At 33.5% G+C, this 17,695-nt stretch overlaps 1 protein-coding gene across 1 annotated transcript in view; it reads right to left on the bottom strand.

Moving 5' to 3' along the window:
* Window positions 1–4,305: 4,305 nt before the first annotated feature.
* LOC111626386 (calcium-binding mitochondrial carrier protein Aralar1-like) overlaps window positions 4,306–17,695 on the bottom strand; it is a 42,372-nt gene continuing 28,982 nt past the window's right edge. The window contains exons 8-16 of the mRNA XM_023369742.1: window positions 13,346–13,459; window positions 13,197–13,272; window positions 9,283–9,491; window positions 6,642–6,722; window positions 6,375–6,515; window positions 6,163–6,301; window positions 5,930–6,088; window positions 5,535–5,625; window positions 4,306–5,457 (exon numbers count right to left, since the gene is read on the bottom strand). Coding sequence (XP_023225510.1) covers window positions 5,292–5,457; window positions 5,535–5,625; window positions 5,930–6,088; window positions 6,163–6,301; window positions 6,375–6,515; window positions 6,642–6,722; window positions 9,283–9,491; window positions 13,197–13,272; window positions 13,346–13,459 — 1,176 coding nt within the window. The 3' untranslated portion in view covers window positions 4,306–5,291. The remainder of the gene's footprint in view (window positions 5,458–5,534; window positions 5,626–5,929; window positions 6,089–6,162; window positions 6,302–6,374; window positions 6,516–6,641; window positions 6,723–9,282; window positions 9,492–13,196; window positions 13,273–13,345; window positions 13,460–17,695) is intronic.

The raw sequence follows: 17,695 nt of genomic DNA, 5'->3' as shown, positions 1-17,695 counted from the left end.
CTCGGGAGTTTCCCGAATCAAATAACAAAAACTAAACATTCGCATCACCGAGAATTAGTTTGAAGATTGTCGAAATTCAGAGATTACAATAATAATGTTTACGATAAAATGTACTTTTCGTCATACTGACAACGATAGGAATATTGTCGAGTTTTCTTGCGCATTCTTGACAATGTTAGGGCCCCCTCAATCGCGGGGCCCCGATGCACAGCATCCGCCGCACCCCCCCGATGGCCGGCCCTGCATAGAGCTATTTCGCCTTTATAGCTTTAACTTAATTTCGTGCTTGTAGGGGTACAATCGGATGGAAACGAATGATTTTCTTTCGAAATGTCATCGAGAATAACAAACGCTCAAATTTATGCCAATTAACACTTTTTATAACGATTTGACTAAAAGCCACTAGTAAATTCATCCCGATTGAAGTGTACAGTACGTCATTGTTTTAGGCTTTGAAGTAATAACACAATGGCTAACCAAAAAACAAGCGATATCCGAACGAAAAGATCCGAAATATAAATTTTTATTTATCCTAGGTACTGGCCTTCCGCTCCGGTTCCTAGGATCGAATCCGGAATTTTTCGGGGGTGGTTTATAACCCGTATATCGTCTTCGGGGACGTGGCCGAATCCGTGGCGGCTACTGTGGACCCCTCGGTGTCCGCGGGGCGAAAAAAGCCGAGCGCGGGGTAGGCTTTCCAGATCCAGAAGTGTTGCCAGCACTTGTTAAAATTCCTTTTTCCACTTGTAACCGTAGGTTTGCTTGTAATAATTGCATTCTTTGGAAGTAGACTCGTTACTTATAAAGACGTTGTCTCCGTTAAGCGTTACCGTGTTTATCTTTAATCGGTCGCTTAAAAGACATTTACGGAATTTTATTTTATTATGATCAGAAAATTTCTCTTATCGCGCCATTTGCACGGCATATTACTTACTTTCCTTCGAACGTCCGGTGGAAACTCCTCCATTGCTGGGTGAAAGGGAATTTTAATTAAATACGGAAAATTCTTTTGCACGCGCATCTCGATGTCCCAAAACTGCCGAAAGATGGAGTTGGGAAAATATACGGGTTGCGGATTTGGGTGGGAGTGACCCGCCGTCGTGTTTCCATCGGAATCGACAAATTATTTTGTTCCCGCAAAATTGATAAAATATAGAAAGTCGTTATCACCAACGGATCTATAAAGGATCCGAAACGTAAGTCTCGTGTTTATATCATTTGTTGCAAATAAAGAAATTATTCGTAAATAATAATAAAATCAAATTTTAATGATTCAAAATTCAGGAATTTTTCATTTTGATTCGCCTAACGAAGCATTGTATTCAAAATTATACATTGAAAATTTTGTTGACGTCTATTTTAAATGATATTTCACGATCTCGATTTAATTAATCGCATTTTTTAAAGCGCACTTCGGACAGATCAACGAATGTCCACGTCTATTCTTGTTTTTCAGGCGCTTTAACAGTCCGTTCGGCGCGATTTTCTTTTGGCACATTGCGCATCGAATGATTTTCGCACCAGCGGGTGTTCTCTTGTTGGAATTTCTGGCAGTCTTTTGGCACGCTGTCACGTGTTCACGTAGTCCGGATAAGAGAGTTGTTTCTCCACACGAATGGCAGATGGCGTAATGTGTGGCCATGATGTTCTTCACCTCCTTGACCCGATCGTCTCTCTTTTTAATTTTTCCTATCGGATTTTGGCACATCGGACAGTTTTTCCAGATTTTTCTTGTACTCTCGATACAGGACTTGCAGTAGAGATGACCGCAAGACAGGGTAATCGGGTCGACGTAAACATCCAGACAAATCGGACATTTGACGTGGAAAAGATCTATTTCTTCTGCCATTTTTAGATGCGGAATGCGGATGTCCAACAATTGGCCAAATTATTATTATTCTACAATACAAATCGTTTAGATTGTTTGTTCGTTCAATTATTTCGTATCCCAATCATTTTATAATTTAACTTGGATGTTGTACTCGTTAAATTTACATCCTTCGTATACAAGTAATGCATTATCGCGTCGAACTGTTCCTATTAAATCCCGTTTAGCCTAATAACGCTAACAAAATTTTCTACAAATCGCCTTTCTCCCTGGCGATACGGACAAACACGAAATTATATTTTCCTATTACTTTCATTGAAGATATATCCCAGCAGGGCCGGCCATCGGGGGGGGGTGCGGCGGATGCTGTGCACCGGGGCCCCGCGATTGAGGGGGCCCTAACATTGTCAAGAATGCGCAAGAAAACTCGACAATATTCCTATCGTTGTCAGTATGACGAAAAGTACATTTTATCGTAAACATTATTATTGTAATCTCTGAATTTCGACAATCTTCAAACTAATTCTCGGTGATGCGAATGTTTAGTTTTTGTTATTTGATTCGGGAAACTCCCGAGAATCCCCACCTAAATTCGACTTTTAAAAAAAAATCTCAATACCATATAGCCCGCGTTAAGAAATGAAATAATACTGTGGCCGTNAAAGAAAAGCGTCCCAAAGTAGAAGGATCTCCCCTAGATGAAAACCTATTCCAGGAAATTGGTTTGCTACGGGATTTGATTTTGAATGAAAGAGATGTAAATAACACACAAGACATATGCAATACATACTAAATAATAATTATAATGAGTTATTTCTAAATGTATTAACTGTGTTAAAACTTTTCTTTGCGTTGCCAGTTACTATAGCAAGTGCTGAGCGCTCTTTCAGCAAATTAAAATTAATAAAGAATTATTTCGATCCAGCATGTGTGCAGAACGCTTAATGCAATTGCTATATTAAGCATTGAACAAACGAAATTGCAAAAATTATAATTTTCCTCAAGTAATTCATGTATTAGCAAGAACAAAATCACGCTTTAAATAAACATGCATTAATATATGTTTGTGTTTGTAATTTTTTTTATTTTACAAAAAATGTAGGACCCAAATAGTTTCTTGCACCCGGGCCCCTTTATAGAGAAGGCCGGCCCTGTATCCCAGCTGTTAGACTCGTAAACATTCAGAACGAATGTCTGAGTCGAAAAACGAGGTTTTTCATTTACAAAAGTGCAGTGGCAGCATTTAATTAATGGGTATAGTTGACACACCAGCGTCACGTGTGTGTAACTCGATTTTGGTTACCCGCTTTTTGTTAATGCAAATACGTTTCCAATGTTGTCCCGCGCATTATTTTTGATATAGAGGAGAGACCATAAATCGGTCCTCGCTGGAAAGGTGTTTATTCGAACCGAGTCCTTTCAAAACACACGCGGAACTTTTTTCCTTATAACCTTTAGTGTTTTGTTAACGAGAATAAACGAAAACTATGAAGTAGGTCATTTTATAAATAGAAAAACTTTTTCTATTAATCCTTTTTACCCAAGCAAACACATTGGACATATAAAATAATTATGACAATTTAGAAAACGGTCCAGAAGGACCGTTATCTAAATTATCATAATTAAATGTCCAGACTGCATTGTTGGGAGTTTTCTTTGGTGACGATAAATTCGGCGCTTGGAAGACGTTAGATGTATTATTGTTTTCTACAAATCGCTTCCGAGTGCCGCGCTTATCTCGAGCAAAGAAAATTCCTAAGAAAAAATACAGCAGCGAGTTGCTTAACTTTTCCGGCAACGTCTGTTACGATATTTTATTAAAATTTATAAATTTTTTTGATCGCGAGTCCTACTTTCCCTCTCTTATATAACAGGGTCGGGAAAGTAAAAATTTGACTTCTAAACTGTCTTAAGTTTTTTCTTGGTGCAATTATTTTACATCTCTGGTGTTTTTATTTGGATTACTAACTTCACAGTTGGAGACGGGATTTAATTTCATACATCTCGAGACCAAATATTTTAAACTCGTGCCAAATTTGGCCCGGTATAGGACTAGCTCTTACATTTAATTAATGCGGGGGTTCCCGACCTATTTCGGTCCGACGGTGGCCGAGCAGATAAAACCATCAAATGCCGGGTGGTTGTGAGGAGTTTTCTGGATTTCCTTCACGTTTGTATAACCTGAACATGGGCAGGTTTCTTGTTGCCACCATCCCATCAAACTAACCCGACCTTTTTCGTGTATCAACCCTTGTATGTATGTGTATTGATATAGGTGATAGATGAAAACATTTTCAAGAATTTTTAAATGACTATTGCTGAATTATTTAGATAAATATCTATGTATGCGTACAATATGTACTAATTTGCTGGTTGACTCCATTGGGAAGTCTGCTTTAAAGAAAATTAGCTTCATACTACGGTAAATGTGGAAATTTGGGTTCCGTGTTACCTCTGGCAAAAAGTTAGATGGAGAGTTTTGTCCATAACAATTTAATTCAAAACCTGTACAAGATTTTTACAATTTTTTAACAAAAGACAGCTACAGGCACTATTGGTATAGCAGAAACAGATTTAGAGTGAAAATTGGCAGAAAAATTGTTATATTATTTTGGTAAAGATCCTGTAGAACTAATTAAAAACAATAATTTAAACTTAACAATATCACTCTGTTTAACAGAATTAAACATTTCTGATTACATAAATTAGTGTCTAGGATATTTAGTAATCTAAATATCCTAACATACAGACAAATGCTTTGCGAAATAAAATTTGTGCAACTAATACTTCAACATCTAAATATAAATATGTCTCCTAATATTCAAAAACTTGACTAGATGCAATTTGGCCTAGGTCGGCCGCTAATCCACTTCGACGATTTGATTAATGAAACAAAATTTTCCACTTACGACCGTAAATAATTACGGCGAAACTACAACTATTGTCATCCAAAAGTAAACTTCACGCTCGATGCCATGAAACAAATTTGTCTATTGCTAAATATATTCTAATTCTAACGGCACCAAATATAGCAAACACTTACTCGATTGTATAATATACCTAAAATTGTTTAAACAAACGACTACCTTTGTTGGGTTTGAAATGATTGTCGTGGTATGGCTTCCACAAAAGAATTCGTGCGCTCGTTACGAGAATAAACAGGCAATTTGAACATAATTTGTTGGGAGACTACGAAGTTTATATACAAAGAAGCTTCTTAATTGTGTAGCTGCCAAAATTTTTTCCCTTCTCTGGATAAGTCTGCAAGTTTATGAGGATGTGGCATTTACATGAGGCAATGAACCCAAATGGATACTTCAATACTCTGTTAAGTCTTGCATCATAGATGTTCTTCATTTAGGCATTCTAATAAATTTCTTCCTATGTTATGACTATTTTGATACTAGCACGATGTTGGGAGAATGAACGAGTGATGATTTTTCTAAACCGGCGATGCCTTTTACTAGGCTTTTGCGGGTCGACTGAATTTTGGCAGGAAGAGACCGAACTTCGATTCCATTCCATTGAAGGTGGCCAGAGCCAGACGGTAGCCTCCGATGTGATCCGGATTGTGAGAACGTATTTCGCCGGTCTGAACTGGAACTTTGACTTGTGATCCGGTAGGTCTCCTGTTGCAAATATTTATTATAGTTTATAACTGTATGAAGTAGTAAAAATACATTTTAGTAAGAGAAAAATTTTTTACCTGCCACCAAAATCAATAAAGAACAATCTCTGCAAAATTTCGTACGTCAACAGAGTAAAACCAAACTGGGGTGCAGAACGAAGCACACGTGCTGAAAAATTTCAAATGTTAAACATACTTTATCAAGTATGACAAAATCTGGCTGTTGCATACTTTACCATAAATGCTGCAAGTTCATTTTTAAGCATAAATGGCAAATTTACTATTCTGTTAATGAAATTAATTACTAGTATAACTACAATTCTAGCAAGTAAATGAATAAGCTTTCAAAATAAATGCATTAACACTGTCAGAAACTAAATCTACTTTTGTAATAGAAAATTAATTGTTAAAATTAATCTACTAAGCAGTTTTATAAAAGTATTCACATAAAACTGAGCAAGCTCAACTTATACCGATTCCGCCTTTCCAAAAAGCACTACCACCTTCTTCTTTCCATATCTTACGGACTGCATCAAATACACCATAATAAGTCGTCTGACCTTTTCTAGCTTGAACTTGCAGTCTAGTTTTGATTACGTCGGCTGGAGTTACCAAATAGGCAGCAGGAACACCTAGAAAATAAGGTTGATGGTCGGGGATGTTACCGATTGAATATTACTCGCATGCGACCGACATAAAAAATTACCCGCAACACATGCCGACAGCAACAGAGAGCCGGCACCGTTGTGTCCGTTCTCGTCGGCAAAAGTCAATTTCGAATGAGCGTAGACGGGGAAGTAGATGGCAGAAAAAGGAATGTCACGAAGAAAACAGGCTCTAGCACCCTAATTATGTGATCAAAATTCGTGTTTTACAAATTTATTAAATTATTAAAATTTAATGACTAACATCTCTTACCTTATATAAACCTATTAGTCCAAGATCTTTAATGACTGAAATTGCACTAACTTTATGAGTTACTGCTATTTCCCCTGCAACTTGCAACCTAATTTTCACTATTTCTAAAGGATTTGTGAACATTACTTGAGATGCACCAGCCTAGAAAAAAGATAAAAATTTTATCTACAAGCATTGAGTAAGTTTACAAATTATTATTACTATAAATTTTTGACCATATTTGATTTTTCCTCATTAGGATGATATCAGCAGAAATGAAGTACTTACGCAACCTCCAGCTAAAATTTCATGTAGAAGTTTTATTTCACCTTTTTCATTTGTCATTTTGTCACGAACAAAATCATTCATCTACAATCAACAAAGATGTGATATTTATTAGGCAAAAAGAAATGAAATAATATTTTAATACAAAAATGCTATAATTTAATAGTTAAATTTGTTTTGAAACTTAAACATCCACCTTAGAAATCTGCACAAAAACACACACTTAAAGTTGATTCTTCTATTAGTTCTTTGCCTTAACAGTCTATTAACATTGTTAAAATCAACACAAAGAATTGAAAATGTTTTGTTAATTACTTCAAAAATAAATCCATATTTTAATGACAAGATTTAATGTGTGTTGCACTAATGCAGTATCTTTATATATAACAAGAATCCTTAAACTTAAGAATATCATTGATATTATCATTCATTTTTTCTCTTACTTCATTAAATGATGTCTGGAGTTAGGATTTCAAGCAGCCGATGCAATGATATTGTTAGGTGTTGGAGATCTCTAATCTTTTTAAGCATATCTAATGCTCTTCAAATATCCCCACTAAAAATGCATATCAGTGCAAGATACAGGTGAAAGGTTCATTCCTTCCAATTGGAATTGGAAGCCCGGACTCCAGAAGACCAGGGTGGTGATACTGGGTACTGTCGTTAAGCGACGTCACAATGTACTTGTTTCTCTTAACAAACAATCGGCAAGAAATGCAATACTGAACCTTGCAGTATTCTTGTTATAAACAAAAGTTTTGTTGACTACTCTTGTTTACTGAAAGGTTGGTGTGAGCTACATTTTGAGTCTAGACAATTATTGAATATATACTTATAAAACAATATAGTTTAAAACAAAAGTAATAATCTTGCCTATGTTTCAATAAAATAGAATTATATCATTTACAGCAAATATAATGTCTTTATAATTAACAAGATCCTCATTTCTGATTGGTCAATTTTCACTATCAGTGACGCACGTACGACGTTACAATTTGTGTGTTCATCTTAAGGTGAACAACTGTATACAAACTTAACAAGAATGGTAAAGGTGTAGTTGAGTATCACTCTAGGCTGAACGTTAGTTAGAAATGATTGTTGATGTTAAGTAGCTTAAATCTTTTCACACCAACTGTTGTCGTGACTGTTTAGTATTGCTTCCCAAATCTCCAACACCTTACCACTGCAATAGCTGCTGCTACCTTATCTAACTCCAGATATGGCACAAGATCAAATACCGTTTCAATGTCTACTGGGAAACAAATGACATGCACAAAAACCTACCAAATAAAGAAAAATTTCCTGAAATTTTTCTTAACATTTTAACAGTTGATTACTATTAAATGCAAGTTTTTGAAATCTGGGTGTTCTTTTGATAACCCTATATATTTAATTCATATTTATTTCAGCAAATAATAATAATATTGTTGTCCACTGAAAACATTAGAAATATTTTTTTAAATATTACATTTAGTATACTGAAAATATTACAAAAAATTGTTATACAGTAGGTGATCAGACAACGAACACGTGTTTGTTGTCAGAACAAACACAAGAAGAAACGACATAAAATAATGAATACCAATTGGTCTTCCTTTGTCTTCAAGCAACAATTCAAAACTTTTCAGAGCACAGGAGACATTGATGCTCAACCCAGTATATACTGATGGGAGAGTTTCAAAGTTTAGAGGAATACTATCCAATGTAATTCCAGCCTTTTATTTTTCTGACAAACAATTATTTTACAGTATTCAGGAGACTGTTGGGCAGACACTTGTTAAGTTTTGTGTGGGTTTTTATTTTCGAAAGATGAGAGTATCATAGCAAAAGTAGAGAGTGGACAGAGGATGTCTGATGTTGCTAGGCAGTATGGCTTAAACAGATCTACAGTTGGCCACAGTTCAATCTTGTCTAAGAAAGATACAGTATTATCGAAAAGACTCAAGCAGCTTAAGGAGTAACAAAAATCACATCTGAGAAATAAAGAACATTGAAGAGCTCGTAATGGAACCAGAAATGGATCTGATGACAGAAGAATACCAAATAACTCTTGAATGAAGAACACCAAGAAACTCGGGAGATATGTTTTCTTCTGAAAAAAGGATTAATTAATGCCGATATCTGCTATTAAACATCTTTTGAAGAAGTGGGATGATGTCAGAACGATGGTCTTAGAATGGCATCCAAACCAGATTGAGGTTAATAGTCTTAGGGATCTTTACAATTACAATGCTATGAATTACTTCTGAAAAATCTTGGAGAGAAAAGCAATCGACATTAGATAGATTCTTTAACGACCACAAACAGAAAAAAACATGACTAATAAAAATGCAAGACTGTGTATATATGTATTTTTATTATTACATATAAATAAATGTAGTAAGAAAGTATATATTTTTTAGGGTCTCTCTCAATTTACCATAGGTTTTTATGGGAATTTGATTAATTCATTCTAATCAGTTGACGAACAATTCAGAGCGCGAACAAAGTCTTGGAACAGATTATGTTCGTTAACCGATCACCCACTGTATAACCATATTTTTGATTTATAAAACTAAAAATCAATATGGAAAATTGTCAATTTTTGAAAAAATCTTAATTGTTATTTATAATATCTAAACTGTCAATATAAAATAATACATACAGTTAATTTAATGGCCTTTTCTGGACACACACCTACAAGCTGTGGCATTAAACCCCTGTAGAGGCCAAAAATACCTTCGTGTCTTATAACCTTTTTAGCACAGTCTATACTGTTTCTATACATTAGCTCCCCAATGTACGAACCAGTTCGCTGATTCTGCATTCTCGTTTTCACAAGATCGATTGGGTAAACTACAGTAGCACCAGCAGCTAATGAGGAAAAATACAGATATGTAAGATTTATTGAGAGTTGTTATACATTAAGAATAATTTATAACATATTAAATTATAAAAGTAATTTCTTATTGTTTTTTTTTCAGAAATCTATATTTTAACATTTGTATATAAAGAAGCATAATTGATCTTTCTAAACAAAATTTTAACAACTATTTTTACATAAGAGGTAAAAAAAACAGCTAAATGTTGACTTTTTTCAATCATTACTAGGAAATATACTTACTTACAAAAAAAGTTCAACACAGAGGAGTTAAATGAAACTTTGCAAGAGTCAATGTAAGGATGATGGTAGTAAGTGATTACAATTACTAATATAAAAGCCATCATCTGTGTGTGAATTCCTTATAACTCTTGCAATTCTTGTCCAATCCAAATGAAATTTTGCTTACATTTGCTTTATGTCCTGACAGAAAGTATAGGCTACTTATTTTGCAGAAATATTAGCTATAGAATAAACGTTTTATTGATTTTGGATCAGTGATCACACTTATATTGCAGTGAAGTCAGTGACCTCTCTTAGTTCATACTTGACAAGGAAATTTCCCTAAGTTGTAAGTTTAAAATATGCCATTTTCCAAAATATTTAAAATTGCTTCATTGAATTTAAAATGATAGCTGCATCATGTCACTTCTATAACAAATTTTTAAAAAATCTTTCCATAGTGACCACATGACGTTCGATTATCCAATCAGAAGTAACAATCTAACAAGCCCATTATTTAGAAAGTGCTATCGCTCATCTAATGTAGATACAATTTAGCTTTGTTTTATCAATGCAGAATTAAGAAATGGCTTTGTCAAGGGCCACAGAAACAGCATTAATCATCAAAATAATAATAAGGCGTCTATTACTAAAGGAACACAGCAAGGAAATAGTTTAAAAGACAATAGTATGTTTACTCAGAATGTAGTATATAAAGAAATTTTTATAAAGAAAGATTTAGGCCTTTATATTAAAATCTGTGTGTGTGTGTGTGTGTATATATATATAAGTGAATTCTCTATAACTCCTCCTACCTTGTCCACTCCAGGTGAAATTTTGTTTTTTTGCTCTTTATGTTACAACAGATAGTATAACTACTTAATTTGTAAAAATATTAGCAACTCTTTTTGAATTTCTTGATTTGAATTTCTTGAAATATCTACTCCTCCCAATTCTTCAATATCTACTTTCTCATAAAAATTATTCTGTCATGCTTAATGGGGAAATTTCTAGTATTACAATAATGATACAAGTTAAAGGAATCTTTAGCATCTTGTATAATTATTTTCTCGTCTGAATACGTGTGTGATAAAGGAACACTAGCTGTGTGCAGATAAGCATCCTATTGTGATAGACAACACAAGAACAGAACAGTTTCTCTGACCTCTGTACCATTAGTAAGGGTGACCAACTATCATGTGAGATGGCTTCCCATGCTACCATACACCTATCCAACTGCAATTTGAAACAGGTGCAATATAATGTTGAATTTATGCCAAGACACACCACAACTGCTTGAGCACTTCATTCTGGAGAAAAAACATGTAACTGCAATAACATGCACCACTAGGCAGCAAATGTTTTACAATGCACATAAAATATGCAAAATCAAGTATATATTTACACTAAATGTCTGGTATTATACCTAGAGTAAGTATGATTCTGTACTCATCAATAGTACATGGACTAACAATCACTATCTTAGCATCTTACACATGATGGTAGATGAATGACTTGACTTGTCATTGGTTATGTGATATCAGTAGGATGGCATGCCAGTGCATCAGAATGATTTCACAACCTATAGATAAGACAACACAATACTGTTCTATAGCAAGACCTGAGCCTGCTGGGTTTTTCCTGCAGAGTCACTTAAAAGCATTTGTTTATGGACACATACCCCAGCAGTGCCGCAGTGACACCCATAATGCTACTCTCAACCATCTACATTGGTAATATAAATTTAAACAAATAGAAATACTGTAGCAAAATAAACCTTTTAATTATGCATTGTTGGTTTTTATCTTTTTGCTTCGGAGAGACAAGGCAAATTTATGTATTGCCTTGGAATTGTCATGCAGTTTATACACCCCTTTTTTTCAGTGAAATAATTAATTTTACTAGAAACATCACAGTGGAACTAATGCACCATATGCTTATATTCATAAAATGTTAAAAAGATCTCTTTGTATCTGGATAAATGTTAAAATGAACACTTTGTATAACAAAATAATTAAGAAAAATACCTGACCCCACAACTCTGAGTCAGAAACAGAAACAAATTTGTCACTACAGGAGTCAAAGTGGTAAAATGAACCAACTATAAATCTTTTTTTTTTTATTACATACAGGTAACCCCCATATAACACGGTAGTTACGTTCCAAAAAATTGCCGTGTTATGCGAAACAAAGAACTAGTGCGAAAAGGGGGGGTTAGATTCCAAAAATTAAAAAACATGCTGTTAAATCTTTATTTAAATCAGATTTATTATTCATTTTTTTTCATAGGTAAAATACTTATTTAAGTAAATATTTTACCAGATGATTATTCATCCTATATGATGATCTCAGCATGAGCATCATCAACGGGTAACAGTTTTTGGTTGCGTTCGTTAATAGCGGTCACTCTGCAACGGGAGTGTGCTGCTGTTTGTAGGCATTTAGGAATGACGTGAAAGAAAGGGGGTGGTGACCGCACTATCGAGAGTATCGTGATGGAGGAATCTATAATTCTAAAATGAGCTTTTAGAGGCAAAAGGGTCTCAATTGTAAAATTTAACCATTAAATGGATTATTTGTTGAAAGAGCATTCAAAGTAGCCACAAAAACAATTAGAATGCTCGCGCAGAGATATAAAAGAACGCACCCTTTATTACATTTCATGTTGTACGAGGGTTTTACCCAATTCCCGAACCGTGTTAGAGTGAACCCATGCTATAAAAGCACCATGTTATACGGGGATGTTCCCAATTCTCAAACTGTGTTAGAGTGAATCCGTGCTATAGAAGCGCTGTGTTATACGGGGGTTATCTGTATTTTATATTAAGCTCTTAACAGGAATGTTAACCCCTATCTTGCATTATATTCCCCTACTTCATGACCTTTCTTTAATTATTGTTGATATTCTTTTCAGAAATTTATATTCAAATGCATTCACTGTTAGCTGATTATATGATTAACAATAAAAGTTTAGAAAATTGCTAAGGTGACTGGTTAAATCTAGTGTTTTTGAATACTATAATCATAGATGGAAAAAATATTGTATGTCAATGTGTGATTGAAAATGATGATGATGGTAATGATAATGAAAAATCCTGTGAAAAGGTAAGTTTTTTCAGTTTTGAGAGGAAAGCCCGACAATTCACCTGGTAGTGATGAAATTCCATTCTGATTTAATATAATCAAAAAATATTTTAAATTATTTAGAAGTGGGAGGAGGAGTTGGTGGATCATTCTACAGACTCCACAAGCCTGAAAAATATCTCATTTTCATGCATCTTTATTATATAATGCTTAATATGCCACTAAAAATAGATTTGTTATTTTCTTGAAACACACTCAATCTCAACAGATTAATGTTTAAAATATATTTAATTAAACTTGTAGATTAATTTACTAACTAGAATTTCAAAATAATCTCAATGTATCATTAAACTTATTATTATAAACTGAAAATTTTTTTTCTAGAAACCTACCTCCAGCAAAAGAGCCTAAAACAAATCTGTAAACACTTTCAAAAATTTGTATTACTACACCTCTGTCAGCAGGACTCTAGAAGGTAGTAATTAAAATTTATTTATTGCAGTTAATAAAATTTAAATAAAATAAAATAAAAACAACTAACTTCTACAGCCTTCATCTCTGCAAGAGGCCTGGAGAGAAATTTTGTTGGACGATATGGAGCAATAACTTCTAGATCTTCATAAGTTACACGACTGAAAAATGTTATGGAGTCAATCATAAATTATCATCAACTAATGTAACGTAATATAATTTATTAGAAAATATTGGTCTATATACAATCCTAGAAAACATTTGATTTAAAAATTTTATTTTTATAATTATTTTCAGTCAAATTTTTGTAACTGACTTCTATTTGCATTTATTATTTAAAATCTAGAAAAATTAATAATAATAATATCTGCTTGTAAAAATATCTAACTTTTGAATATATGAATAACTAAATTTATTTTTAATTTTATCATAGTTTAAAAATACAAGGTAACAGAGAAAGTATTCTTGTAATGTTTGTAAAAGATTTCAAAAAATATTGTAATAACTTTATACAAAGTTAAAAAAAACATTCAAACTTAAGTTAAATTTATGATATTGTCTAAATAAGCACAGCAATAGATATTAAATGTGCTAAATGTGCATATATTTATTTAATTTTTAACAGCGGGATCAAAAATTGTAATTAAATATTTAGCTGAAAATCATTTTTAAAATTTCTAGCAGTCAAAAAAAATAATAATAATAAGATTTAACAGTTTTATTTCGGGCATTATTTTATAAAAAATTTTTGAGATTTAAATTCCTCACCTGTGGCAGTAAATGTACTTGCATGAAAAACAGAATTATTTGCAATGTGTCAAGAACTTTTTATTAAACAAAATACTCCACTGAGCTATGCTTTACAACAAAAATTGACACACACACTGTAACAGTGTGTGTGTAACGTGTCATGTAGTCATGTGTGTAACAGACATTTTGATGTATTCTTGGAAACAATATTTCACTCAAAACATACAGGCAACAAATTTATATATACCCTGCAGTTGCAACCAATGCTTGGCTGGACATAGACATGCAAATTTTTGGCTTCTTTGTGTGCCTTGTATAATTGTTACTTCGTAAACAAATGTCAGTATAACATTTGGTGCTGTTTCTGCATTGTTCAGAACTCGAAACAATGGCAAGAGAAAAGTTAGGATTGCCGATACATAAGCAGATCCTCCAGAAATAGAGTGGCTATGTGGCAAATTTTTCAAGAACTGGATATGTCTACTATCAGAACATTCACATATACTGCAAGGAAATTAGTTCTATCATGTCTGGATGGAGTAATGGTAGACAGCCAATGACTACTGAGTACTACCAGGAAAGATTAATTTTTTCATAATCTTGTCATGAAAAACTGGCCATTCATGGAGGCAGCAAAATTGTGGCAGAAATGCATAGACTATCCAAACTGCTAACAACAGACTACATGGCATGAGTAACAGCTCATAAAAGAGTAAGCAGAAGCTCTTGTTAATATCAGTTTGCATTGGCCAGGTACCACCTGTCCAGGAAACTGAATGGCAGAGGGTTGTTTGATCTGACAAATCTTGTTTGTTTGTTTGTTTAGTTAAGTTACGACAATGTAACACTTGGGTGATCTGCCTAGGGGAATGCCTTCCGGGAGGTCTTTTTAAGGATAACTGCCCAGCTCATCCTGGCAAGGCACAAACCTATGACCAAACTCCCAGTGTTCAGGGAGCGGAACCACTTGGCCACTGGTGGGCCTCTGACAAGTCACTCTTTCCAAGTCCTATAAGGAAATATCAGGCAGTGTGTCATTGGACAGCCCAATGACAAACTCAACCAAAATTGTGCAAAGCAAGAAGTCAAGTTTCCAGCCACAGGGTTAAGAGTGGAGATGTTTTGGATATTCTGGCATTGATGATTTTGTTCCATATGATGGAACTGTTTATGCACAATGATATAAGGAAATTTTACATCAGAATTTTGTCTTTTTATGGAAAAGATACAATCTTCCAATAAGATCTTACAAAACCACATACTCCACTGGTCGGCATCACTAAAATTGGATCCAAGTCCTGGAGTTAGTCCCAAATTCTCCCGATCTGAACCAAATCAGAGCTGTGATGTGTCCTCAAAAAGGTGCAAAAATACAAGCTCTGAACAAAAGATGAGCATAAGATGATACTTCAAGAAATGTGGGCCAACATTCCACAAGATCATTGCTGTGTCTACTTCACATTGAAACCTAAACAAGTTGCCAACATGTATGCCAGAAAAAAAACAACAAAGTGATAATTACACACAAGTGTAGGATACATGTAGGTCTATTCCTACCATGTTTTGAGCAGAATGTGTTTTCAGGCATACATCAAGATGCCTATTACAGTATTTTTATGTTGTAGAGCATAGCTCAGATATATTACATTGCAATTTGTACAGTACAAAAACTTTTTACTAAACACATGATTCTGCTTTTCTTACCATTTATGACAAGTGTGCATGGGGTGTACATACATTTACTGACACTGATATATTATTATATTGTACATTATAATTTAATATAAAAGTTAAAATAACTAATTGATATACTTTTAATTACAGATAAACTTGACTTTTTACAAGTTAAAAGTTGATATTATTTAGGTATTATGTACTGTACAGTACATGTTAATCAATCAGAAAATAGTAAAATTTAGATCTTAATTTTTTCTCAACTAAATGTATTTATTTGTCAGCTATCAATAAAACAATTTTTAAAATTATATTGTCTTCATATTTATATTCAAATATTAATTTTATTTTGATTTCTTTTTATTAATTGTTGTTATCAAAATTTATTATTAATGAAAACTTATGTGCATCATAACAAGCTGGAAAAGGATCTTCTTGTATATTGCTGGGAGAGTTATACAAGTGGTTAAGAGACCAGGAAGGAAGTTAAAAAATTTTCAACTATACTACAATAAAAAATTTAAATAATAATAAAAGCTTAAAACGAGTACAATTTTTGTGATAACTCAGGATGTATTTTCTTCATAATTGAAATTATAGACTCAAAAATTTAATTTAATTTTTGTAAATAGTCTACTTTTAATCCCTTATACACCACCACAGAAGTAACAGTCTAAAATTGCCTTGAAGAACACTTCTTAAACAAAGGTAAAAAATCGGTAGAAAACTCCACAATGTTAAGAGAGATCAAGTGCCAGCCTTTTCTTGTAGGTTCTGACACTTTTACATAAAAAACACAAAGAATTCTTCTCACCATATTATTTGTATCCACTTTTAAACTGCTTAATTCTGTGGTGGTGTATAAGGGATTAAAAGATAGACTCAAAAATTTAATTTAATTTTTGTAAATAATCTAAACTGTAATTTGTTTGAATTACAATAAGTGTTTCTAGTTTGCAAAAAAAAAATATTCAAGTTAAAATTGTGTGGGGCATCATCTCTTATAGAAATTATTATTTTTTAAATATTGTAGAAAGGCAAAAGCATTATTTGGGGGTAGAAGTGAGTTGCTAGACAAATTGTAAATGGTAATAATGAGAGAAATTTTCATTGTCTGACCTGTTTGAGATACAAGTCAAAGACCTCTTTATCATCTCTCCATCCCCTTGACTTTTGACCAAAATTTAATATCATCAATAACCTAAATATATAGGAACAACCCTGCCAAATTTAAAATATTTGGTTCATTTCATCCTGGGATATAATACAAAATAGATGCAAACACACACAGAATTTTGTAAGGTCTTTTCTTTTGCAATTTTTCGCCTGCGAAGTGCCAAAACATAGGTTAAATTTTGCATTTCTCAATCGCCATACTTTTCTATAACAGCCAGGAAAGTAGAAATATCCTAACATGGATATAACTAAATTTTATTGAATGATAAAGTTTGGTTTTATTCATTTATGGCAATGTGAGACATTGGCAATCTATTGATGGGAGGTCTTTTATGGGAAACGGGCCCCTATTCAGATGTTACTAATGTAAAGAAAACTCCATGTGGCCAGTCCACTGGCAGAGCATGAACCCACGACCACTAGTGTCTGGATAAGACTATCAAGTTATGCACAATGTATATGAAATAAAAGTTCATTGACATCTGATTAAAAGTATAAAAAAAATTCTATTTTATGTACATTATATTTATCATAAATGCTCATATAAAAGAAATGATTGTATTTACCATAAATCTATAATATAATCGAGACGGGTTGATGATGATAATAATAAGTGCAGAGCCCAAACGGTTAGGAGTTGAAAGTTGAAATTTGGTACATAGATAGGGTACGTCACGAAAACGCACACTAAGAAGGGATTTTTCGAAATTCCTCCTGGGGGGAGAAAGACAGGATTAAGGCTTAACACTTCCATCAACAATGGAAGTTTTAAGTAACAATGGCGGTGTTAGGTAACAATGGAAGTTTTAAGTAACAATGG

This window comes from Centruroides sculpturatus, unplaced genomic scaffold, assembly GCF_000671375.1.
Source record: "Centruroides sculpturatus isolate CEXI.00-Female unplaced genomic scaffold, Cexi_2.0 scaffold400, whole genome shotgun sequence".
Classification (NCBI taxonomy): domain Eukaryota; kingdom Metazoa; phylum Arthropoda; class Arachnida; order Scorpiones; family Buthidae; genus Centruroides; species Centruroides sculpturatus.
The sequence above is the reverse complement of the archived record's forward strand: the minus strand, read 5'-3'. Positions and strand labels throughout refer to the sequence as shown.